The sequence below is a fragment of the Zootermopsis nevadensis genome, unplaced genomic scaffold (genome assembly GCF_977971745.1).
Source record: "Zootermopsis nevadensis isolate Lab colony 2312 unplaced genomic scaffold, Znev_1.0 Znev_ptg000011l, whole genome shotgun sequence".
NCBI classification, from domain to species: Eukaryota; Metazoa; Arthropoda; class Insecta; order Blattodea; family Termopsidae; genus Zootermopsis; species Zootermopsis nevadensis.
The window spans coordinates 8,741,738-8,768,483 of NW_028259143.1; the positions used below are offsets into that span (position 1 = coordinate 8,741,738).

Genomic DNA, 26,746 nt, shown 5'->3' on the forward strand with positions numbered 1-26,746 from the left:
AGAATCGTGTATGGTTGTGTTGCCAATGTGACAGTAACATTCGATATTGCTTGTACTTTGGAACGAGTGGCATATGTAGAGAATTGCAAACGAATATAAAAAATATTGTCGTTTGCAGCAGGAGATATTGATTTTCCATAACAAAACTACAAAATCTTAACCTTCACATTTTCTTGGGAATTGTCAAACTATAGAAAACTGCAGTGTTGGACAATCTGCATGTATTAATCTATTCTCTATGCTGATATTTTGTGTTGAGTTGGTATTACTGTGTATATTGACACGCCCGAATGGTGTTCGCATTGGTAGTGACATGTATGAGTAAAGGTGTGGTGCATGGTACTATTAATTATTTTGTAAATTATATTTCCTACTGAAAGGAATTTATTCAAACATGGCTGGAAGATTACCTGCCTGTGTAATTGATGTGGGAACTGGGTAAGGTTATTACTTCTTTTATAATGCAAATGCCGGAGAATTTCCTATTAGTAGCATGTAAATGCGTGGAACAGTTTTCATTCGGTACTCTACTCTCGGATGGGAAGTTGTGTTACCGTAGTTTATTTTTGAGTAAGCATTCATATACATGCTGTTAGAAGGATTCAAGATATGACTTACAATTTCTTAATCTTTTCTATGTCAGAATAGAATAGAATTTATTTACGTTCTGTAGATCTATAGGCCCAATCCAAGGATTTAGAACGTGGCATATTACAAATAAAATACCTATAAGCTATTACAATTGTGTATAAAGAATATTTTGTCCGTCCGAGATGTAAACTTCATCTAAACACATTTTCAATTATTTTTCTATGATTATGTAACATACATGGAACAAATGCAAGTCTAATTATAATGTTACTAAAGTGATCTCAAACTTATTAAGAAAAGATGCTGGCAAAACATGATGTGCTGATCTGGTAGAAGTATACTGATGTTACATCATCAAGGCAAGATGTAGGTAGCAAGCACCTCTGAAATGTCAGTTAACTTGTACCAGAATACATGGTAGTACATGGTGTAGCAACCCAGAAGACAGCCATCTTCATACTGCTGTGAGAATGTGAAATCTATGATCTGCTTTACATACAAAACTCCCATTTTTCTGTATTCTCTTCTAATCGACAGCAGTTGTGGAACTTATCCCTGCTAAAGAAGATTGATTCATTTACCTTTTGAAAATTAATCAGATAAACAGTGAGTGTCCAGTGATTTAAATTTTGGTAGATAATGTTGAAAATAATATCTTCTTATTGTCAGATATACAAAGCTTGGATTTGCAGCAAACAAGGAACCTCAGTTTATCATCCCATCTGCAATTGCCATCAAAGAGTTTGCAAAAGTTGGAGATCAAGCAATACGTAGATTGACTAAAGGTGTTGAAGACCTGGATTTTTTCATAGGAGATGAGGCATTTGATGCTACGGGTTATGCTGTAAAAGTAAGTCTTTTTTTGTCTGTTGTAGTCTTCTGGGTCACAACCCAGTAAACCATGTTATATTGGCAGAATGTCTAATAACTGTTAATTTCACATAGCATTTTAGTATTTCTTTGGGTGAGATGATACAACTTACAGTGTTAAAATTATTAAACCTCATCAGTAAACAGCCCAGTACATGTGTGACATTTTCATGTAATAAAAAATGTTGGAACACATGAGTTATACCATTTCATAGTTTTATTTAGTTCATGTTAAAGTCACAGCAAACAAATATATAAAAGTACAGGTAAACCTCAATTTGTGCTGATTCAGAATAACACTGCTTTTGAAACCAGCAAGTCAGAAAGTGGAAAAAATATATTTTACTGTTATTTATAACATTTTACAATGTTTCTTGCACTGATTCTTATACTAAATCGTAATTCTTACATCGCTGATTTTGAATAAAAATTATAAATACAGTCACCTCTGCACTCATTTCTAAGTAGTTGTGAGATAATCTCCTAAAAATCTGCCAATATTGCGCAACAGTCACGTGAGCATTGGTCACTCTTCACAGTGAGTCATTTGCATTCAGCCTGATAAGGGAGTAAGGAAAAATGTGCTCAGTTCGCTTCTTGTTGACACATTGAATGTGCTGAAAACTGTGTGCTAAACGTGTTTGTGTTGTTGTTCGACCACTATTCTGCAGTAGCAGCTGTTTTATATTTATAAATTGTAGAAGAGCCACCATGTCTGGTAAGAGAAGTGGATGTGCTGCTAAACAGTTGCATAGGTCTATTGCGTTAGAAGATAAGATGGACGTAATTCGTAGAATAGAAGGTGGTGATACCCTTCGTAATATGTGCAGAAGTATGAATTTGCCTCCCACTGTGACTACCATAATGATAAATTCATATAAAATAAAACAAGGCTACGAGAGTAAGTGCAACGCAAGTGAGTTATCGCAGAAGTAAACTATTAGAAAGAATGGAGAAATTACTGTTGCTATGGGTGGATGACATGAATCGAAAAAACATTCTCTTGACTGAAATTGCTATCAAGGATAAGGCAAAGTCAATATTTGAGGAACTTAAGTCGTCAGTGTTTGGGTGCCGGTAACGCATGTCATTGACTTCCCATTGATTTACATTATAAAAAGTTTCAATTTACGCCGATTCCATTTACGCCGGTTTGTCCAGGAACGCATCCCCGGTGTAAATCGAGGTTTACCTGTATATGAACATGCATTTTGAAATTCTGTGTGCTTATTTTGAATGATGCCCACCATTTATCTGAGTAAGGAATGTGCACCTAATGGAACTAAGGAAATCAGTATAAAAATGTTATTGATGGGATTAATTATAGAAATTCTGAATACAAGCTACATATTTTATTTTAAAGTGACTTGTTCATTTCTACAGGTTTTTAGCAGAATGTCATGAAATACTTTGCAGATTCCACTAGTGCAATATTCAGAAAATGCTGACAATTTAAGTATCTTTTTTTAAGAGTTCAGACTACTTGATGGTTATCCAGCATTATTATTTCTAACATCTGTTGCATTTTATTTCCAGTACCCTGTGCGACATGGTTTGGTTGAAGATTGGGACCTTATGGAGAGGTTTCTTGAGCAGTGCATATTTAAGTATCTTCGTGCAGAGCCAGAGGATCACTATTTCTTGCTTACAGAGCCACCTCTCAACACGCCAGAGAACCGTGAATACACTGCAGGTTAGAATATATCCTCTTTACAGATAACATTGTAGGTTTTAAACCTCTTGAATAGCCATTGGAACTGATACTGGAAAAAGACTGCTGAACATGAAGTTTGAGTCCTACATATGGCATTGACGTGTACTTGTGATGATTGTCTTTCTTACTGTTTTTCATGTTTTTCCTTTGTGTCCATAGTGTAAAATTTGTAAATCTAGGTCATTAAATCCAATATAATCTTCTTTATAGGTGTGTGCAAATTTGCTTGTACCATTATATTTAACCTGAAACAAATATATCTTTGCTTGACTGTAATTTTGTTGTGTTGAGTAAATAACACTGACCAATATTTGAGTGACATTATGGGTGTTGTCTTGAAACAGAATGACAACAAATATAGATTTAGCTGTTATTCTTTACTGTTATAATGGCTGAGTTTGTCAGTCATATAGCGACATGTTTTTGATAGAAATGCACTAATGAATGCTTATAAAGTTATACCCATTTTGTTTCAGAGATAATGTTTGAATCATTCAACGTTCCTGGCTTGTATATTGCTGTCCAGGCTGTCCTGGCATTGGCTGCGTCCTGGGCATCACGATCAGTCGGCGAACGCACTCTTACTGGAATAGTAGTTGACAGTGGAGATGGAGTTACTCATGTTATTCCTGTTGTAAGTAAATTTTTGATATTCTGTTTAGTGTCCAACACTAAAAGTGTCATACTTATAGTTTTTAATGTTTACACAACATAATTTTGTGCACATGTGTGGAAATAAAAACAAAATTACACTTAGTACAAAGCTTTAGTGAAGGAAATGTATGAAGTCTGTGTTGTTGATGATTAACTTATTTATACTATGTGTGTTATTTTATCTGTATGTTTATATATTAGGATCATAAATTAGCTTAAAAGCCGCAATTAGCTTTAACCGTCAGTTTCCTAGTTTAAGTGGTATATTATGAACTGGAAACTGTGTTTATGTTATCGTGGAGTTACAACCATATGAAAAGGGCCTATGAGTCTGTTTTTGGAAGTAGCGGTTTAGCAATTCAGTGTGCCTGGGATACAGAGGTCTTGAGCATGAATGAAATAATGGTCTTATCAGACTGTTTGGTTGTTGTTGTCGTCTTGTATCATGTCTAATTATGGTTTTCATAATGATCCAAGCTGTATCATTTATGATTCTTAAATAAAGAATACTGTACTGTGTGCAGAGTTTGGCATATCATTTTTAGACGTGAATGGTGTTCTTTTGATTCACACAGATGTGGTACTTAAATATGACAATTGCAAGATTTGTTACAAATTTTAACGCTGCTATAATAAAATATTTTATTGTCTTGACAATCTATGTTTATTAGAATTTATTGCAGTGATTTTTTAGTGTACCTACTAGAGACAACTACCAGTGTTTAGCATAGGATATCAGGTTCAGTTTTGACTTCTACCACTAAAATTGACCATGAAAAGAACAAAAATATCTTTCAATATGCTAATGAGTCTCTGAAGATGAGAATAGAACCAATTTTTTTCCTATTCTGTATGTTAAATACACTCTAAAAATGGAGTGTCCAACAAGAGTGCATTGTAATGAATCAGCCTTTGCGACAGATGTTTAAAGTATCCACTAAGTTTGGTCAAAGTTGACATGCTGTAGGCAAAGCACCAAACATGGGATTCATAATTATTTTCTAAACAGTATATGATCCAAACCTTAATATATATATAAACATGGGAACTCAGGGTTCAGGGAGTTGTACTACTAGTCTGCTTTTATTTATGAACTATTTTCAGGCAGATGGTTATGTGATTGGCAGTTGCATCAAACATATTCCGATAGCAGGCCGTAACATAACTTACTTCATCCAGTCACTTCTAAGAGAACGAGAAATTGGTATTCCTCCAGAGCAGTCCCTGGAAACAGCGAAAGCTATAAAGGAAAGGTTTTGTTACATATGTCCAGATATTGCAAAAGAATTTGCAAAGTATGATTCTGATTCTTCAAAGTGGATGAAGAAATTTGATGGTGTTAACTCTGTCACGAAGACACCATTTGTAGTGGATGTTGGTTATGAACGATTTTTGGGACCAGAAATTTTTTTTCATCCTGAGGTATGAATATAAGCATGAAGTTTTGATGCACAAATGTAAAAAAAAATACACACATATTTACGAAGAGATGTTTGAAGTTAGCAGTTATTAACATGTTTAATTCACTGCCCTTATTAATTTTTCTTTGTGATCAATTTACACATACTTTAAAAAGATTGGGTAGTTGATCCAGTTGGCTTAGTGTAGAATTCAGTGGCAGGCTCTTGTGAAAATGGTAATGGATCTTTGTGTACCACAAAAAGTTTGTCCAGCTGAACAGCAATCAGCTTTACAATAAGGGCTCTGCTCCATAGAGTTATAATTCTCATGAAGTTGTGCGATGATGTTGCAGTGTAAGATGCTTTTTGCACTATGAATTTATGACTTGGCCAAAATGATGTATTAAAAATTTGCTTGCATTCCTTAAGAATTTTTGTATATAACTGTAATTCCTCTTTTGTCTTTCTTTTTGCAATGAAGCTAAATGTGTCCGTGATATGTAATTAACACTGAACATGCTCATTATAACTTAATTTATTTCCTAAACAGATGTTTGTTTGATCAGATCATTGATACATATGGCATACTATAGTAAATAATTTTATTCCATAGATGTGTTCTGAATGTCATCATTAATCATGATAATTTATTGCATCTGATGTACAATGATAATATTATTTTCAGTTCTCAAATCCAGATTTCACTACTCCAATATCAGAGATTGTGGATACAGTGATACAGAATTGTCCAATTGACGTTAGGAGGCCGCTGTACAACAACATTGTACTGTCAGGTGGATCTACAATGTTCAGGGATTTTGGACGGCGCCTCCAGAGAGATATCAAAAGAACAGTAGATGCACGTCTGCGGCTTAGTGAGACTTTGAGTGGTGGTAGAATCAAGGTAACACCCAAAGAAAGTAGTAGATTAAATTTTTAGCAATTGTTCTATGGGTATGAAAGCATGTTAGTCTAAATTTGGAACACAGTTTTGCTGTCTATGCCAAAATACTGATATCATATTTTAGAGTATGTGATAGTTTGGTTTTAGATTTAACAGTTGAGTGTTTGCATTTTCTCTGCCCTTTGTTGGAAATGTATGTGTATTAAGACGATACAAAACAGATATTATTAAACTCTGTTTCTGTTCCTTAAAATAGACAGTGACTGTTATATTGGTGTGTATTATCCATTTTGCATGTAAAAGAAATATTACCTTCAGTTCTGTTCTTTTAAATAATTGTATGAATTCCTACTTCTTCATTAATCCTTTACCTTTGCTGTGTTTAACATATAACTGAACTTAGTATTAGATGAATTTATGACATTGCATTGTTTTCTCTGGTTGCATTTAGAAGCTTATGCATTTCTTTTGATAAAACACTTTTTTTTCTGTCACAGCCAAAACCTATTGAGGTCCAGGTCATCTCTCATCACATGCAGCGATATGCTGTGTGGTTTGGAGGCAGCATGCTTGCATCCACGGTAAGCAGACATTTATCGAAATTGTGACAGATTAACATAAATATAAATTGTAATTTGGTGAATTGAAAGGTAAGCATCAAAGAGGGAGCCCAAGATCAAGATGGGAACAGCAGATTAGGAAAGATGTCACCAAAAGGGAAGGATGCATTAGTAGTAGTTATGGGAAAACAAAGTTAGATGGAAAGGCTTGGTTATCTAACAGCCCATGCACATATTGTCCAGTCAGTCTCTTAGAAATATTTTCTGTTTAGAAGTGATTTTATTGTGTTAGGAAAAATGCAAGTTATACACAGTTTCTTTCATCGATATTTCATTCCACTTATTTAATTTGTAGGTGGGTTTTTTAATTCATCATTTCATACTTGGTTGCTTCCTAGTGGATGGTTGTTTATGTAGCATTGATTGAAGTTTTCTGTTTGCTATGCTACTTTGATTCATTGGTACCTGGTGGTCTACAGATAAGGTGTTGGCCTTGTGTTCAGAAAATTATAATTTTTTTTGTGGTCTGATACGGTGCAGATATTGTGGTATGCCAAACCCATCAAGGTTTGATTTTCATATTAAGCTATAGGTCTTTTCTTTGTCTCTACTATCATTATGTCATCAGGTGCAAAATGGAAATCACACCATGCTGGTGTTTTCAGCTGAAAAATGTGGATGTCTGCATTGTTACAGACCATACTTCGAGGCACAAGTCACAGCAACAAAATGATATGTTTCTAATAAATTAAAAATAAAATAGGACTGTGAACATGCATCATGAAAATAAAACTAATAATTCATTTGTGTATTTTTCAGCCTGAATTTTACCAGGTGTGTCACACAAAAGCGGCTTATGAAGAGTATGGTCCCAGTATATGTCGGCACAATCCAGTATTTGGAACCATGACATAAATGTGAGCTGAATATCAAAAACAAGACAAATTGCTGATGACAGTTTATTGCAGTTAAATTATTTGTTATTGAAATAAAAAGTAAAACAAATGGTACAACTACCATTTTAAAGCAGTATGATAGCTGTTATCAGTAATGATGTAATGATAAGTCATCTCTTATATGGTATGGTGGGTTGCATTAAAAGTGTTGCAACATTCTTAACAATGAGTAATAAAAGGACAAATAAGATTAAATTACAATTGAGAGGTAATCTTTGCAAATTAAAATGTATGATGATAAAATGGAGGTTATACAATGGAGTGAAAACCACTTTAAATTAGATGCATTTACTGGTGTTTGCTGTAAGTGGCAAAAGGTGCTGTTATTCCTGACAATTATGAGTACCTTATTTATGGTTATATACTTCACACTAAGCTGGAGAACCATTCCTTGTTGGTATCCAGGGAGATCACTATAATATACATTGATGAATATTTAATTAAAATAGTAGTCAGTATATTGTGGTGCTATCAGTCCTCGCACTAGCTACATTATGTTAGGGATGTGCAAGTTTTCTTCCATATGTTACAAAAGTTTTTTTAAAATATGCCTATCTTTTATGCAGTTGTACTCTGTCCTTTACACAAAATTTGTCAGAACATGTGAATAAACTGGACTTCTACAGGGAAGAAAATATGAGGATATGTTCACAAGACTGCATTAAAAATGTACATAATGCTTCAGGTAACAATCATTTTATAAATTCTCTATCATGATGGAATGGGAACTCCATAATAGTGAGATACCTAATAAATGTGTATCTTCAAGTATTCTTAATTGTACTGAAATGCAAAGTAACAAGTTTTTAACAGAATAAAACATTTAAGGAAAAATGTATTTCTTTAAATATGTAAATTTTCTTCATATGTGAGGAAAATGTATGGTCTTTACCACATAGTGAAGGGTTTTTTAACCTATCTTAAGACAGTATTATGATTTTCTCCTGAATTCTGGTAATAAGACATAAAATGCATACTTTGTTTTTGGTGTGTTTGTGGACCAGCCTGTTTACTTGTTTCTGTTAGACCTGCAGTGATTTTCTTTCTGGTATGTATTATATGCTTCATAAATTGACATCACCAGCATACCATGAGCTATGCCTCGAAAAAAGTTCCAGTCCTTCCTGATGTCCAAGTCCAAGGCTTTGTGTAACATTTTGTAACATGATATTTTACTGTTATGTGGGTTAATGGCTTCCCTGCCCAACACTCAAGCTGGAGAACCCCCTTCGGAGTTGACAGCTGCATACAATGCTGCCACTGTTTCTTGCCTTCGCTGTTTCTACCTCAAAATTGGTCCTTTGAGCACAGATTTGATCTTGGGGAAGAGAAAGAAGTCGCAGGGAGCCAGGTCTGGTGAATAAGAGGTGTGGTCAAACACAGTTATGTTCTTATTGGTTAAAAACTGCTTCAGGAAAGCTGTATGGGCTGGTGTAAAATCAACCCATTTTTCCACAACTCTGGCTGTTTACTTCTCACTCGGTACAGTTTTGTCAAGATTTTGATGTAATATTGCTGATTTACCGTCTGGCAGCTGGAAACAAACTCTGCTATCACCCTTAATATCAAAACAGTTAACATGGCTTTGGACTTTGAAAGGCCCATGCAACCTTTTTAAGCTCTTGGAGAGGGTTGTGACTTCCAGTGCATGGACTGTCGCATAATTTGCGGACAATACTCAAATATCGAAGTCTCATAAGTATTTACCGATTTCAATAAAACCTGTTCGTCCTCAATACGTTGCAAGAGGTCAGAACAAATTTCTTTTCGAACTTCCATTTGTTCAGCTGACAATTTCAGGAACCATTTTTTGCGCAAACCTTTTTCATGTTAAATTCTTTGGTTAAAATGCGTCAAAAACTTTCCCTATCGAAATTAACTATCCCAGCTACTGCTCGAACATCTAACCTACGGTCTTATCGAATCACAATTCGAACTTTTTCAATGTTGTTTTCGGCAAATGATACGCGCGAACGACCTGGGCGCTCATCTTCCACGCTTTCCCCGCCTTTTAAAAAACATCCACCGCTATTGAGTGAAGTGATCAAGTTGAAACTTGCATTACAGGTAAAGGTAAAGGTAAAGGCCAAATATGATCTGTTTATTTCGCCCTCACTATTATTGGTTACGTAGTTGCAGCATCAGTCTCGTTATTTTTGTGTCAGACCTCGTGTTACCGACATTTGATGCCGGTCACATTTTTAATCCGTCGGCATTGAAAGATGACAGCACAATCAACGTCACGGATACGTTTCCATGTTATGTTCGTAGTCCGTGATAAGTGAATGTGTTTGCACTTTCAGTCGAAGGGCGTTGTTTTGTGTTAGTGTTTTATTTTCGTAATATTTATAATAATTCACACATTAGTAGATACAAAATAGTTTAAATACACCAAGGTTTTAGTTGTGAATCGGTAAAGAGTACGACGGTGACAAGTTTCTCTTCCACGTCCGATAGCACGATGGAAAGCATTAAACCGAATAGATCTCAAACCTCAAACAGACCAGGATCATCAAAAGAAAAATTTAAAAAACATTTTCAACCGAGAAGAGTGCCGTATGTGACAGACCCGTTGATAATACCACGCATAAAAAAGGTAAACAACTCGAAATTCTTGGTTGCATAGGTATTTCATTATTACCATGGTTTGGGTTAAGTGCCCGAGACAGGCAATGGATATTTGGTTACGTCGTCAATTCATCACATTAATTATTGTGTTGTACAGTTCACATAAAAGGAGGTTATTTATATCCATATTCTACTCCGAAGATTCCATCACCATGGAAGTTTAAATTTTATTCTGTGTTTTAGATAACACTACTTGCATCATTTATAACCTTTTAGGCCCACCAGAATGTTTAATTTCTTTTCTATCTTTCTCTTCCACATTACATGTGCTCCATACTCTGCCCATTATGACTAACTGTTACACTAATTCAACCTGTATGAATTGTGAAAGTCACTTACTATAGCACAGTTTAAATTGTTTGATTCTTAGGTCCAAAGATTTCCAGACACCTGTAATTTATGAATACCTATCAGACTACATGCTGCTAGATTCTGGAAGACATCCATTTTCATACTTGTGACCATTAGTACTTCAGATATCACTTATAATTTATTTTCTTCCCTCAAAGTAAAACTGTGTTTCATAGCTATTCAGAACAGGTGTTTAATATATCCTGTTCTTCTATGTTTTAGAAAGCAGTCACAGTGATGTAGAATTTGAATGTAAATATTGATTATGATCTGGGTTACTATGTCAGTATTTTGGCTGTATGTTGCAAAAATCCAGAAGACCACTATCTTTAGTCATGATGGTAATTAACATATTTCAGAGCATTAAACAGATAATATGAATGGAATAAATTAGATACTTTCTTTTCCTTAATAGTATATGGAGGAACATAATTACTCGGGCACTGATGTTAATGTTGATGAGATGGTTGATGAACTTCGAGAATTATACGCTGAGTATGCCAGAAGAAAACGAGGTCCTTTTAAACAAGGTGTACGTAATGGTGAGTATGAGAAGTAAAATCATCTTTCATACAAATAAATATCTATATATGACAGTATGTAATAATAAAATCATATACATACTTGCATATACATGGAAGAACATATATGAAAAGTGTGGGTCAGTAATACAGATGATCAAATAGTCACAACCCATACTTCAATACTTATTGTTAGTTGCATTTTAGTACAATTTGATTGGATTAATAAACACAGTATTACTACACTTTGTATGAGTAAAACTATTTTCTTCATAGGACTTGGAAACAAACTTATCATAATATTTTTGTCTGAATGATAAGTATGTAGTACAGCTGTTTAGACTGGAGCATGAAATAACATACTCACTTTTACAAAATATTTATTATTCCCAATCCGGCATTCTGTATAAAACAGAATGTTATGAGAATGTAATAGTGTCTACTCAAAATATCAGTACATGCTGTTAATTGTATTATATAATTTAAAGACTCACTTTCTTGCATAATTTCTACTGTAGTCCACTTCATGAAATTGAGAGATTATTTGGAGCACTCTAAGCAAGAGAAAATGGACATAAGATTTGGATCTTGATATGTCAGGAGTCTGTTGGCCAGATTCTATGGCAATGTTATGGTTATTTGGTATTTTTCTAAGTACTGCCATGTTCTGTTTCACCTGTAAGTTGTAAAAATATTTTTTAAAGGTTATCTGTTAATACCACTGTTAAATGTACCATTATTTCACATTATTTCAGCTTTTAATCTAGTTTATCAAACCTGGGGAATGACATCGGATGTTAGCGACTGGGGAGTGACATCTGATATGAGCGATATTTCGTCAGCATCAGATAGAGATGGAGACCTGGATGAGATGGTATGTTGTCTTACTAAATGGATTTAAAAATTATATAATTTAAGAAAATAAAGAAGGAGCTGTGTTTTGTAGATAGAAAATTGAAATTTGCACATCTATGCTCCAAACCACTTGGCAAGCTTACATTTCTCTTGTATCCTTAAAGAGCTTCTGGGCACATTTGAAATTATATTTCTTTATCTCATTTTTGTCAATACATTCTTACAATGTTGTTATATCAGACTAATAAATTCTCCATTAAGAATGATGTGAAAAAGTAATAAACACACAATACAAATATAAATTACATATTTATGACAGTGATTCTCAGCATCCAGACCGGCTCTGTGGCCCACCCAGCCTCCTATCCAGTAGGTACCGGGGTCCTTTCCTGGGGGTAAAGCATGCCCGGGGTTTGATGCTGACCACTCACCCTGCAGAGGTTAAGAGTGAGTAGGAGCTATATCACCTCTTCCCACAAGTGCCTACATGGCGTACAGCGGGACAGCTTTACTTTATGACAGTAATTTGAAGTCAACTATAGTTTTACCAGAAAAATAATTGCGCAAGAAAGCACACCCATTATTGCTTACACATATTTATAATAGCTGAGAATGTTTGGTTGAGGTACATTCTTCTGTGGAGTAGGAGTGAGATAGGAGATATTCTTTAGTGCTGCTTTAAACTTCTTTGTATTGTGATTCAAACTTCTTATAGTGGGGGGAAGATTATCAAATTGCTTAATTCCAGTTAATGTTAACTCTTTTTGATGTTTAGTGTATGGCATATGGAGGTTATATCTGTATCTTGTCCTTATGTTGTGGATATCTGAGTTTGTTTGAAATTTTTCTGTGTTGTCCACTACAAATGATGATAATGATAGAAAAAATTGCTGGCTAGTGGAAGAATATTAAATTTCTAGAACAATTCCCTACATCAGGCTCTTTTTTTAGTGCCTCCCATTATTCTAATGATTTTCTTTTGAATGGAAGTTTTTTTTTCTGTCTGTTATGTTTTTCAAGAAAATAATTCCATATGACATGGTCAAAAGGAAATAAGCAAAGTAGACTAATTTTAAAGTTTCTGTTTTCATGAGTGTTGTGACAGTCCTCATAGCAAAGCATGCTGAGCTTAGTTTATGGATAATGTATTGAATATGTCAGTTTCTGGGCCAAGAAATATAATTGTTTCTACTTCTTCAGTTGTTTTATCCTCGTACCCTATACCGAGATACACAATTTTTGCTAGTAGTACAAAATCTCATGTACTTTGTTTTATAAAAATTTAATGTGATTGTATCGGCTTTAATCCATTTGTTCAAGCTAGCAAATACATCATTCATGCAAGTTTGGAAACAGTTTCTGGATGTGAAATAATAATATTAGTATCGTCCACAAAAAGTATGGATTTTGACTGAGAATTAGTGGTTGGAGGTAAATCATAGATATATAATAATGAAAGAGAGGACCAGAGTATTGAACCTTGATGAACCTTGAGTTTATGCAGAAATTAAACATCACTCTTCAAATTCATTAATATGTTATGGCCTTTTATTTTTGATATCATTGCTTTCAGTTCACTATGGAAGGTCCTTAGGATGTTTCCTAGTTCCTGTTTTCAATACTACAGCCAATGAATTGGAAGGAAGAGTGCGAAATTACATTGGGAGAGTGATTTGTCTGCTCTCTGTTTCTCCCACTTGTCATGCTCCCCAATTTACTTATATCTTAGTCAAAATTTGATTAACCATGTGGTTAAATGTGATGAAAATATGGTTGATTTAATAGTACTGAATTTTTTTTGTAGGAATATAACAGACCAAATGATCAGATGATTGCTGTATATATGCGACAATCAGGACATCAAAACAAGAGGTAATATTACCTTTCAATTTTAATTTATTTACATTAGAGATGTGGCAATGCTGCAGAGTGCAGCATGTGAGTATACTTTATACAACTTAATGGATAAAAACAGTTGAATGTTTTGGTTTGGACATTAACATTTGTCAGAGATTTGAGATTCTTATAGCAGTCAAGATGTTGATTGTGGTTTTCTGAGATCATTATTTGGTGATGTAGGTGGTTACCAGAATTTCTCTTGGGTAGTTATCAGTATTTTTCCAAAACTGTAATCATAACATGACCACGTGGCATCGTTACTCAGGCCCACAATCAGCACTTAATATTTGATCATACAAATTAAAACCTTCTTCTCAAACTTAGAAGTTATTGAAGATTTCTGTCTTCTGGGTTGTTGCGCTGTGTAATCTGGTCGATGTCCCACCGGACGCACTTCCCGAGCCTGCCCCCTCTCCCTCTCTCACACCCACGCGCTCCTATTGGTCCACTCCAACGCCTGCCCCCATTGGCTCAGGGCAGTCTACTCCATTCACATTCCGGCACCTATAAACCTAGCCCCACATACCCTATTGGCATATTCATCGCCCTGATGATGGAGGCAGTATGACCTCTGAAACGTTGGTTAATATCGACCAGACTACACAGCGCAACAACCCAGAAGACAGGAATCTTCATACTCACTGCTGTGAAAACCTCAAATCTTACATACTTAGAAGTTATTGTTTGTTGTAAGGTACCAATGAATCAAGAAAAGAGAAAGTTCAGAGGAGTAAATTTATTTGATTAATTGTTTATGTTTGCACTAATCTTCTAACAGAAAGCGGTCTGGAAGTGATGAAGGCGAGAAAGAATTGATAAACATTAGCAGTGATGATGACATGTCCAAGAATGAATATGGTGATTCATCTGTACAAAAATCACAGAATGGCGCTGTAACCGCTGATAAGGCAAATATTCCAGGTCTAGTCCCTCCCAAAGTAAGTTGTAATGTTACATATGTAAATATGAAATAATCATTGTAATGACGGTGGAAAGAGAAGAATTTAAATCTGCATGACTCATCAGATTTTCATTTGCATTGAATATTTAAATGTTGATCTTGGTGTCTGATCAATTAGTGCATGTGCATTCTTCTACTGCTCAGATAATTTGGATCATACTCATGTTATAGATGTTTGCTTATATTTTCTTTCTGTTATCCCGTGTAGGCAGAAGATAGTCTAATTATTTCTGCTGTTGCTTAAGGAGCTGTAGGCAAAACTTGAAGCATTAAAGTAATAAATGCATGGAATTGTCTGGTGCACTTTAAGTATTCTTTGCACAAAAGCCATGCTATTAATGCATTATGAAGAGAAATGCATCCTTACATTTCTTCTGAGGAACTGACAGATTTTATTTAAATTTCTTACTGAGGTCTGTGCAGGAAGTTCTCATGTGAATTTAATTTGTTCATATGATCTCAGTTCACATGAAGCTCTAATCCTACTTCATCAAATTTTTGAAAATGCATTGCACACACACTTTGATTCACTTCCCATTTCCATTTCTTGCAGATGCACAGGGACTTTTTGAATTGCTGTGTTTTTTAATAACTATAAATTTGCTTTGAAATATTCTTATATGTGGTATATGTTTACCTGAAATACAAAGGAAAATAGTTTATATTTCTGTGTATATTGATAGTTGTGCTGTTTCTAAGCCTTTGTAACAATAAATTTGTATTTGGAATAAATGAACATTAATGATGGATAAAGATGTAAATTCTCAAACAAAAGCAGGTGGGAGTGGCATCTGCATTATTTGTAGAGTTTGTATTGCAGCTGTAGTAGACTTAGTGGTCATTATGATTTTGTATTCTGCTGTAATGGAATTTTACTTTTCTAGATGAATTTTGTTTGTTTCTTTTTGTTTAGAATAATGTGCAACCCAAGACTGTACCTATGCACCCATGTGTACCAACATCAAGCGCAGTTGCAGCTCCGAAGAAGAAGAAGAAGTGGAAAGATGTCGAGGCAAGAAAGCCATCTGTGACCTTCAGAGATTTTGGAGGCAGCTCCAAAGTTATACAGGTTGTTTTTTTAATGTGTGCTTGCAAGTGGAGGAGAGTGATGATATGATTTGGTTCATTTTTCCAATGACAAGTTCATTTCATTTTTTATGTAACAAGAGTTTTATTTTGTGTTCCATTAAATTAATTAAACGTGACAGCTCTGATTAAGAAATAAACATAATGAGTGTAATACTAGTATGTTACATGTAAGTTGTAGTGTAGTCAGTGTTAATAGGGCCAGTTTTTTTGTCGCATATGTGTACTGATTTGTCACTTTCAACTTGCCTCTTGCAAAACTAAAAATAGGTCAGGAGTCTTTGAGATGTAAGTTATGTGAATGAGAATGTATTGTTTAGGAATCATGCGCAGTACTGGCTTTGGTTTTGACTGTTTTAAACATTTGTCTCTTGTCCTAGAGACAATATTTTTATATATTCTATGGTCCTGGGTTTGTACATTATAAATTTTAATCATTCTAAGTTAAAACAAAAGTTAGAGGGTCTTATTATTGTTTACCTTTTTATACAAAGATTATATTTATGTATCACTGTTAAGTCTTTTGACGAGAGATATAGAACAAACAGAATTTACAGGTACTTGACACATACAGCATTATTAACTAACAGTAGATTTAGTTCTGTCATTGACCAATTCTGTAATTCTATTTTTTTTTGGGTGGGGGGGGGGGGGTTGAAGTTGTTATTTCTGGAGATAATTACAGCCTAATAGTATTGTATACTTCATACTTTGTGTAATACTGGATGCTGGACAGAGACAGCATTGTCAGGGGTTTATGTCTATTTATTATCTTACTAACATGGTATTTAAAAGTAATTTAAGGTTTAATCTGCTACAAGAATTGATTAGTTGTTTATAATTTTATGCAGGAAGTATGTAAATTGCTGATACATGTCCGTCACCCTGAAGTGTACAAACAGATTGGGGTTACACCACCTCGAGGATTTCTGCTCCATGGACCACCAGGCTGTGGGAAGACTTTGCTAGCTCATGCCATTTCAGGGGTAAGTTGTACTTTTTTATGCCATTCCCATTCGATTGTTAAGCTGCTTTGAAGAGGTGCCTCATTTTGTGCAATATGAAGCACTGATTTTGAGTTCAGCAATTTGTAATTAACCTGTTTCATAATTTTTCTCTTTTATGTATTCTGACCATTTGATTTCTGGACACTGAAAGGAATTTTGTTAATGCATGAATGAGGTAAATGAAGACAAACATGGATTACCATCCAAGAGCCTGGATTGGTAGTGTTAAAGGAAGCATAATTTGATATTAGACATGTTACATTTCATAGAAAGTTGCTTTGCTGTACATATTATTGAGTGACTAGAACATTTAAAACTTGTAGTACAATGTATTTTGCAGGAGCTAGGTGTACCATTGATGAATGTGGCTGGGCCGGAATTGGTTGCTGGTGTATCGGGTGAATCGGAAGAAAGAATTCGTGATTTATTTGATCAAGCCGCAGAAAATGCGCCTTGCATCTTGTTCTTGGACGAAGTTGATGCCCTTGCACCAAATCGACATACAGCACAGAGAGAAATGGAAAGAAGAATTGTTGCACAGCTTTTGTCTTGTCTTGATGGTAGGTCTTATATGCTTTGTAAGTATTGACCATCTTTCTATAGTTCTGATCTCACAGATTAATGTTTTCAACTTCTGTAAGTCCTCTTTTTTTACCTGGGCACATGCATTAACAGTAATATTGAAGAATATAGAGAGATCCAAAGAAGGCTAATGTTGGCCAATAAGGCCTACTTTTCATTAGTGGCAGTGATGAAAAGTGGAGATATACACAAGAAAACGAAGATCCTGCTGTATAAAACCTTAATTCGCAGTGTCCTCATGTATGGCTCTGAAAACTAGGTGCTGTCCCAGAAATCGGAAAATGCCCTGATAGTGTTTGAAATAAAAATAATAAGAAGGATTTGTGGGCCAGTTAAAGACAATGACCAGTGGAGGGTAAGATATAACCAGGAGTTATATTCGCTATATAAATATCCCGATCGTGTAACACGCATTAAATTAAAAAGACCGCAATGGGCGGGGCATATTCAAAGGATGGGTGGTACAAGAACCCTTAAGATATCCCTAAATGCTAAGTTTGAAGGGACAAGAGTGGTGGGAAGACCTAGAGGAAGGTGGGAAGATGCTGTGAAACGAGATGCTGCCAGTCTGATCCAATGTCAAAATTGGAAAATGGCCGCAAATAATAGATCTTGATGGAGGCAGAAAATTGAGGAGGCCAAGGCCCGATATGGGCTGTAGAACCATTGGATGGATGGAAGTCCTCTTTTTATCTAGATAACACCTGCACTGTTGTTTCTAAAACTTTTACCTGTAAAACCAAATTCATCTCATGTTTGAGGATTTTATGTGGGCAATGCAAAGTGCTACACATGGGATTATAAGATGCAGCAGTAGACGTGACAGTGTCATTCATACAAATTTTGTTGTTCTTTAGACGCAATAAGAAGCTTGACCTTCAAAGGGTCCTACTTCTTGTAGCAGGAAGTACAGAGTGGGGGCTTGTTATCAATCACTGTAAAGCAGTCTTTGCTGTGCATACTGTTCTCACCCTCACTATTTCTTCATTTACAATAGGTTATTATGGCTGTTAGGGTCAACCATAATTAATGTATCCTCTTCAGGTTAATTGAATTCTGCACTCAGCACTCAACTCAGTTTGGCCCATTACAGCTTTATTTACATAATTGGATGTAAAAAACTTGATACTGTAGTACTTGATAATAATGTTATATGCCCACATTGATCTTAGTGTGCATACATTTGAGAAATGTTATTTTTGATGGTGGTACTCTAATCTCTGCTCTTCAGAACATCTTTGAGATGCATTTGTAACATTACAGGTAATATTTACAACTGATTTCTTGTAATACTCTATAGTTTAGAGTAAGTTGTTGTGTGAAAAGAAACAAATTTAAAATTTTATGTATTACAGACATTCAATTCTGCCCTTTAAATTTTAGATTTGGGTCGAAAAGAGGGTGGTGATCATGTTGTTGTAATTGGTGCCACAAATCGGCCAGACTCATTAGATCCTGCATTACGTCGAGCGGGCCGATTTGACCGCGAAGTGTGTCTAGGAATACCAGATAAGGATGCACGAGTTCATATTCTTCAGATTCTTTGCAACAAGTTGAAACTTGCTCCAGATTTCAACTATGAGTACGTAGCAGTGAATACACCAGGGTTTGTCGGAGCAGACTTAATGGCATTGACTCGGGAAGCATCTATGGTTGCAGTAAACAGGTTGGTGGTTTCATTATGATTGAGTTCTGTTATTTTGGAAGTAATTTTCATTATTTATTCCACCTGAAAGTGAGAATGGCATTAATTAAAAACATGAGGGAAGTATTGTTGAAACATTAAGGCTAATCTGACGTGTCATTATATGGTCCCGTAAATGCAGGATATTGAAGATTTATGATTGAAATTATAATATTCTCAATTAAAATATGAATATCTCTCTTGAATGGGATTATGGTGCATTTTATGTCATATTTATCAACTGTTATACTGATGTCAGTCTGTATGATAAGATTAGATAAAGATAAAAGATTCCAAGGTATTCTTATGCCACATCCAATGAGTGTGATACCAGTTAGTTCATGTGGTCACTGGTGGATAGCATGAATAGTTTATTTTACCACTGACAGATGGAAGTATGATCTATTTGCCTGAAAGACAGAATATGTCCATAATGGCTAGCATAGTTGAATTATTTTTCATATTGACTTCTGGTCTTTATGAATAGCATAAGTAAGGTCTGAATTGAAGTCAGGGATATTTGCGTGGGTGGGAAGTAGGGTGTCTGTCTGCTTGGGTACTTTAGTCCTCATATCAGATGTTTTGAAACCCTCCCAGAGCTCCTTGTTTGGAACCTTGTTCTTCTTTCTGTAGTGAATACCATAGATACCAATTGACCTCTTTTGTGAAATTTGTTGTGTTGTTGAAGAACTGTCTTGGTATTTTTCATATCATTGGAAATTTCAGCATGTGAGCCTGCATACTTGTGAGGCATTTCAGTGTAAAGTCTTCAAGTTATTGCGAATGTATGAATTTTATTAAGATCCATTTTGGAAAATGGAAATAATATCATAGCAAATACATGAAATATTTTGGTGTGATACATAAGTTGACATGTGATGTTTGGATTGTGACATTATAAATATATTTATTAGTAGTAACAAAACATAATGATGTAAGTATTCAAAATTCTGACATGCACCATATCTCTGGTGAATGCTCTTAATATATGATAATACTTATGCAATCCATATTTTTTTAGGGTATTTGCCAATTTGAAGAAAGGCACCAGTAGAAGTGCAGATAAAGTACAAAATATAAAGGATGTAGTTGAAATTGTAGGAGAAGACCCACTTCAGAATGTTGAAAACAATGCAAATGAGGAATCTTCAAGCAAGGAGTCTTCAAATGAAGTGTCATCAGACATGGAACCTTCAAATAATGGATCTTCAAACAAGGAACCTTCAAATGAGGTGTCTTCAAACAAGAAAACTTCAAAGAATGAGCCAGAATTATCAGCAGAAAGTGTTGTAAATAATGAATCTTTCAGTAATGAGATACTAGACTTAACAGCGTGGTTGCATGGTGAACAGTGTCCATTATCGGATGAACAATTAAATGAACTTCATGTTGACTTAGAAGATTTTAAACAGGCTCTTAAGTGTGTCCAGCCTTCAGCTAAAAGAGAAGGTTTTGCTACAGTACCTGATGTTACTTGGGATGACGTTGGTTCCTTGAGGGATATCCGTGAAGAATTGCAAATGACAATATTGGTAAGAAACAGTACTATCAGTTATTGTGCCTGTTTTACAGTGAATGACAGTTACAGGTTTTTACAGTGTTTTATCTTAAATGTCATACATGTTTAGTTCTTTGACTTTCAAGTTAGAGGATAAATTATGTAACTTAGTTGTAGCAAGATTTTGGACATATTTGCTCAAACTAAAATTTTCATTATTTTTGGATTGTTAGATTGAAGTACACATATTTAATTTCTGAACAGTTGGTAACTACTGCAGTTGAGTTGATTTAAGTGCCTTTGATAATTCATTTCAAAACAATTGGTTCAGATCAAATTTCATGGCCATATTTTGCATAAATAAAATCTTTGGAGTGTACTGACGTGGTTAAAATATATACCAAATTTACATTATGATTGAACTGGAGCTTTATGATAAGTCAGTTATAGGTAGGTGGTGGTTCTGTTTTGATTCAAGGCTCCTGTAAGACATCCTGAACAGTTTGCTGAGTTGGGAATTTCTGCTGCTTCAGGTGTATTACTGTGTGGTCCACCAGGCTGTGGGAAGACACTTCTAGCTAAAGCTGTGGCTAACGAGGCGGGAATCAACTTCATTTCAGTCAAAGGTCCAGAACTCCTTAATATGGTAAATACAATTATTTTGATGATTTCTGTAAGTATTAACTATCATACAGAAAAATCATCATCAGGCCAACAAGAACCACTGAAACATTTGTGAACTTCTGTCAGACGACAGTGCCACAACCCAGGAGAGAGCCATCTTTGTACTCATTGCCACGAGAATCTCAAATCTGTTCTTGCACGTCATTCTTCAAAAACAGTTGCCATTCCTTCTAGTGTTTCATTTGCACGTGTTTTATGGAGCTTATGTCTGTTGCTGATGGTGTTAATTTATTGGGAAATCAGAAATAAATGCATAGAAAACTAAAGATATGTTCATTTCTCATCAATAAAATGCAGAATCATTTCCATTTAAAACAACCCTAATTTGCATGAGCCCTTAACTTAAAACAGCTTGAAAAATATGTGAAGTATGTAGTGTACATTTTACTGTATATGATTGGGTGTGTGTGTTTATTTTTCAGCGTAAAATTTTTATTGTCAACAGAAGTGTTATATATTTTATTCTGTATTAATTCCAGTATGTTGGTGAGAGTGAAAAAGCAGTGAGGCAGTGCTTTCAAAGAGCAAGGAACTCGGCACCGTGTGTAATATTTTTTGATGAGTTGGATGCCCTTTGTCCAAAGAGATCAGAATCTGGAGAGGTAAAGTAGTATTAAGTTGGTGAGATTTCAGGTTTTCATGGCAAGTGTGAAGATGTCTGTCTTGTGGGGTGTTGCTCTGCGTAGTTTGGTAGACCCTGATGATGGAGGTAACAGACACCTCAGAAATGTTGGTAAATTTGTACCAGATTACTGAGTGCATCATCCCAGAATATATTTTTCTTAGAATTACCTCTGTAATGTAATGTACAAATACTTCCAGGTATTTTTCCAAAATATGACAGAATATGTACAGTCTGTTATTGAGCATTACATCTAATTAGAAAATTTGTAAAAATGTATGTATGTTACAGATTAGGGAATTCTGGATAAAGCAGAATTCTGAATTTTGCACTAGCCTGTGATATTTCAGGCGCAGTTGTCAAGGGATTAAAATGGCCCTAAAATAAAATCCAAGAAAGTGGATTATTTTAATAATGTTTGTTTATGTATTTATGCAGGATGTGTCTGAACACCTATTTGCTTTCACAATAAATCATTCAACCCTTTGAAGCTGAATCACGCCTGAATGATATTTAAAAATTCAGTCCCTATGTCAGAGACAGAAAATAGTAAATAAATAAATATATTCAGCTGGTTATTTTCTATAATTCCTAGTTATTTATATTTAAATTAGTTACATCCACTGTAACATACGTATAAATGTACAGTTATGGAAAATCAGGTTATGAAGTATTTTAATAGTATCATATTTTGCATGTCTTGTGGATTTTGATGTGCAGCTGTTTGTGTTATACACTGACTTGCTTTGACTTAGGGTGGAGCAAGCATGCGTGTAGTGAACCAGATGTTGACAGAGATGGATGGGATTGAAAGTCGAAAAGGGGTGTTTCTGATGGCTGCAAGTAATCGGCCAGAGATTGTTGATCCGGCAGTACTGAGGCCAGGAAGACTGGACAAGATCCTGTATGTTGGCCTGCCGTCTGCACCTGACAGAGTGGATATTCTCAACGCACTAACAAAGGTAGTGTATAGTAACACATCCTACATGTATCTCTGTGTGAAAGTAGGTTATGTATGGACTGATGAAGAATTGAAAGTATTGAAAAGAGCATTCAGTTTAGCTGGCGAGGGATTGTGGCACAGTGTATTGGATAGTAATGCCCAACAAATCTGTAGGATACGTATAGTCTCATTACAGGGGCCTCTCAGTGTAAGTCAAAGTCTCTGATAATTGCACATGGATAAATGTTTAAATTTTTTTTAAATATAAACATTAAACACTCCCCTGTTTGTGAATCACTGACATTTTTACTTAGTGCAGGTAATTAAGTTCATTTCATAATGAAGCAAATACAGGAGTGGAAAAGTATTTCGGATCACAGTGAAGAGAAAATTTTTATTCTTGCATGTGTCTTAAGTGTCCATACTAGAGTTCATTTTTTTTTCAGTAGTGTCTATAAGTGTTCTTTAAACTTCCATCCTTTCTCTGATTTCTTATGAGTTTGAGTCTTGTTATACTACAGCATCTTCACCAGTAATTAATTTGTTGCTTTTATTCTTTGTGCTGATCTTTTATTTATTACCCACATGTCTGACTTTTAGGTGACACAACTCTAAATCAAAGTCATAAAAACTGTCTTTTTGTTGTGTTTGAAAGCCCTTTACTCCAAAGAATCGAATGTAGTTGTTGCATTGTCTTTCTTTCTTGGCCTGTATTATTTAATATGTTGTTAATGTCTTTACCGTCCGATGTTAGTTTAACCCCCAGGTGATTGTATTGATCTGTAATGCTGAGCTTTCCTCTTTCTGTGATTATCTTTTCCTTGATCTCAAGATTTGATTTTTGTTGAGTTATAATATAATCTATGATTGAAGAATTAGTACTACTTGAATAAAAATATGAGGCCTTCATTATGATAAATTGTATATTAGATTGTGTATAAAACATGTAATTGTGTAATAAGTGATGTAGTGTTGTCATTTGTTTCTGATTTATTTCTTACTCTTGCATATTGTTACAGAATGGTACAAAACCTGTCCTAGACACAGATGTCGACTTGAAAGCCCTTGGGGAAAGTCCATATTGCTCTGGTTACACTGGGGCAGATTTAGCTGCTCTGGTTCGAGAAGCAGGAATGGAAGCCCTTAAAGAAGTCATTACTGCTTCAAATACAACCACAAAGTTAGTTGTATCTAATAAGCACTTCTCAAAGGCACTAGAAAAGATACGCCCATCAGTTTCTGACAAGGTCTGTTTTTGCAGTTTTCACTATGAATTGATTATGGTAATTTTAGTATTTGTCGAGTGAGTGTATGAATAAAATATTTATTGTTCTTACAGGATCAGAAGCATTACGAAAAGTTGCAAAAGTTATACTCATCTTTATAATCTTCAGCATAAAGAATATTTTAACTCATCTTTATAATCTTCAGCATAAAGAATATTTTAACATGCAGAAAGGGAAAGACTTGCTTTTTCCAGGTAACTTATATGACATAATTATCATCTGAGTATTTTTTTGTTTTGTTTGTATATACTCTAATCTGTTAATGTGCTACAAAGTATCTCATTGTTGCAAATTTACACCCAGTTTTTCATTTATGCCTGAAGGATTCTGGCGATGGTGTCACACAGTGCATGACTTATCTCTTGAACTTTGTTCATTTTCCTATTTTTTAAATCTGGTTCTGTTTCCTTTGTCACTTGAAAAATCTCATTTTGGCTACTTGGGTATCGCTTGTCTCCAATGCTGGACCTCTAGCTCTACCTGGGAAACCAATAGTGTCGGAATTTTTCATGTGATGCAGAAAATGTAACCTGTTTCCAAAACATAATTAGTTTGAAAATTGAATGTTGGGAAGGTAAAAGGATAGGTGATAAACATTTTATTAATTTTCTTGCATTATTTGATCAATAGGTATTGAAAAATTACATGATTTATACTCTACCCCACACATTGTGATTCTTGTTAAAATGACATTTACCTATTGTTTATTTCATAGAGCACATTGATTTTTATTAATACTTTCCAGATGCTTCTGGAATGCTCTATACCAGGTAGTTAGTTCCATAGTCTTGGGTTGTCGAAGCCACGTAATCTGGTAGATATCCAGCAACGTTTCAGAGGTCATGCTGTCTCCGTCATCAGGGCGATGATGGAGGCAGCGTGACCTCTGAAACATCAGTGGACATCTACCAGACTACGTGGGTTCAACAACCCAGAAGACAGCAAGCAATCTTCATAATAATCGTTATTCAATACAAGCTAAACTTAATAATGTTATATATAATGAAATTCTGCTTCTGTAATTAGTGCATCACTCTTTGCTGCTAAAACCTCTGGCACGTGCATTGAGAATGTAACGACTTTTCAGTTTTGTGCACTGTCATTACAGTACTGCGTGTGCATCGTGTTTCACATCTGTTGATGACAGTGCAAACGTATAACGCCATTGCAAGAAATGCCGTAACTTCACATTAATTATTGTTTGGGTTACAAGTTTTCACACTGTACACTGTATTATATTAATTGAATAAAAATTTTCTTGGATATTATCCATTGTCTAGTAAATATAAAACGTAAAAACGACGTTTTCGGAGATGGGACTCTATCTCCGTCTTCAGGTTCCTACACAGTTGGGCCCACTAGATAGAGCTAATCCCTATCTTGAACTGTGTAGGAACCTGAAGACGGAGATAAAGTCCCATCTCCGAAACGTCGTTTTACGTTTTATATTTACTAGACGATGGATAATATCCAAGAAAATTTTTATTCAATTGACTCTTCACCATCGTCAAGAAGTTTTAGATCTGATATGTATTATATTAGTTATAAATCATGCTTTCTATTAACAATTATTTGTGTTATTTGTTTAAAATGTATTGTATTGAGAAACTGGTCTCTGAAAAAATATTTTAATGGTGGTTTTCAGTTTACATCATTTTGGATTGCTGTGTGTGATGGCATCAAAGAATACATTATCATCCTGATACCTGAATGGACGTGGTGAGAATGGGTTCAATTCCAGTAGTGGAATGACTGGATGATTTTAAATACACCAGAAAGAAGCCGGATGTTGTGTTGTTGAAACGCATGTTTCGGTATAATCTGTTGCATCATTAGTTTTAGATACAGTGTTTTATGCCAATTGAAGTGAATTTGATTGATAATATTTTTATTGCTTCATGGCATTAGTATTCATATGACAACACTAGTGTAAGAAAATGTTTGCTGCATCAGTGCTCATTGTGTTGTAAGTTATGTTGATTAAAATATTTTTAACTCTGCACTTCTATGTTGTTTATTATTTAACTGTCTTAAAGTGTAATTTTTTTTTTACACCTTTATGTACCTGCCATCTTAATTGGAATTAAAGAATCTAGAAATGGCAGATAAGTAAAGCTTTTACCATATAATATAATATGGTATAAAAGTAAGATTTGAGGTTTTCACAGCAGTGAGTATGAAGATTTCTGTCTTCTGGGTTGTTGCGCTGTGTAGTCTGGTCGATATTTACCAACGTTTCAGAGGTCATACTGCCTCCGTCATCAGGGCGATGGAGGCAGTATGACCTCTGAAACGTTGGTTAACATCGACCAGATTACACGGAGCAACAATCCAGAAGACAGAAATCTTCAATATGGTATAAAGCTTGTAGTGAAATTGTGTGTTTTAAAAACTGATATGTCATTATCAGGGTTCCAAAATTCAGCGAACTTGAAAGAGTTAACAAGAAGAAAATATTTACAGTGAACAGACAACTTTGGAAAACTTATC

At 34.9% G+C, this 26,746-nt stretch overlaps 2 protein-coding genes across 3 annotated transcripts; both read left to right on the forward strand.

Moving 5' to 3' along the window:
* Nucleotides 1–254: 254 nt before the first annotated feature.
* Nucleotides 255–8,487, forward strand: Arp3 (Actin-related protein 3). Its single transcript, XM_022071840.2, has 8 exons — nt 255–438; nt 1,261–1,441; nt 2,998–3,154; nt 3,652–3,809; nt 4,934–5,251; nt 5,915–6,133; nt 6,631–6,714; nt 7,513–8,487. The coding sequence occupies exons 1-8, from the start codon at nt 395–397 to the stop codon at nt 7,606–7,608; spliced, it is 1,257 nt and encodes a 418-aa protein (XP_021927532.1). The 5' UTR covers nt 255–394; the 3' UTR covers nt 7,609–8,487.
* A 1,206-nt stretch (nt 8,488–9,693) lies between these two features.
* Nucleotides 9,694–26,258, forward strand: smid (nuclear valosin-containing protein-like smid). Of its 2 annotated transcripts, none has more exons than XM_022071532.2 (16): nt 9,694–9,716; nt 11,044–11,170; nt 11,905–12,023; nt 13,809–13,876; nt 14,682–14,841; nt 15,778–15,933; nt 16,802–16,936; nt 17,298–17,517; nt 18,923–19,205; nt 20,245–20,755; nt 21,200–21,367; nt 21,885–22,007; nt 22,783–22,989; nt 23,990–24,217; nt 24,310–24,450; nt 25,902–26,258. In XM_022071532.2, the coding sequence occupies exons 2-15, from the start codon at nt 11,047–11,049 to the stop codon at nt 24,355–24,357; spliced, it is 2,550 nt and encodes an 849-aa protein (XP_021927224.2). In that variant the 5' UTR covers nt 9,694–9,716; nt 11,044–11,046; the 3' UTR covers nt 24,358–24,450; nt 25,902–26,258. The 2 variants fall into 2 exon arrangements, with proteins under 2 accessions (XP_021927224.2, XP_021927312.2); XM_022071620.2 differs by lacking the exon at nt 9,694–9,716 and adding an exon at nt 9,870–10,245.
* The last annotated feature ends 488 nt before the right edge of the window (nt 26,259–26,746 follow it).

Bases quoted from the DNA above. Each gene is read 5' to 3' on its own strand.
- Arp3 (XM_022071840.2), top strand. From the start codon at position 395: ATGGCTGGAAGATTACCTGCCTGTGTAATTGATGTGGGAACTGG. The intron at 3,155-3,651 runs GTTAGAATATAT...ATTTTGTTTCAG, and splicing joins GAACCGTGAATACACTGCAG to AGATAATGTTTGAATCATTC. The intron at 6,134-6,630 runs GTAACACCCAAA...TTTCTGTCACAG, and splicing joins TGAGTGGTGGTAGAATCAAG to CCAAAACCTATTGAGGTCCA.
- smid (XM_022071620.2), top strand. From the start codon at position 10,111: ATGGAAAGCATTAAACCGAATAGATCTCAAACCTCAAACAGACCAGGA. The intron at 13,877-14,681 runs GTAATATTACCT...ATCTTCTAACAG, and splicing joins TCAGGACATCAAAACAAGAG to AAAGCGGTCTGGAAGTGATG. The intron at 14,842-15,777 runs GTAAGTTGTAAT...CTTTTTGTTTAG, and splicing joins CAGGTCTAGTCCCTCCCAAA to AATAATGTGCAACCCAAGAC.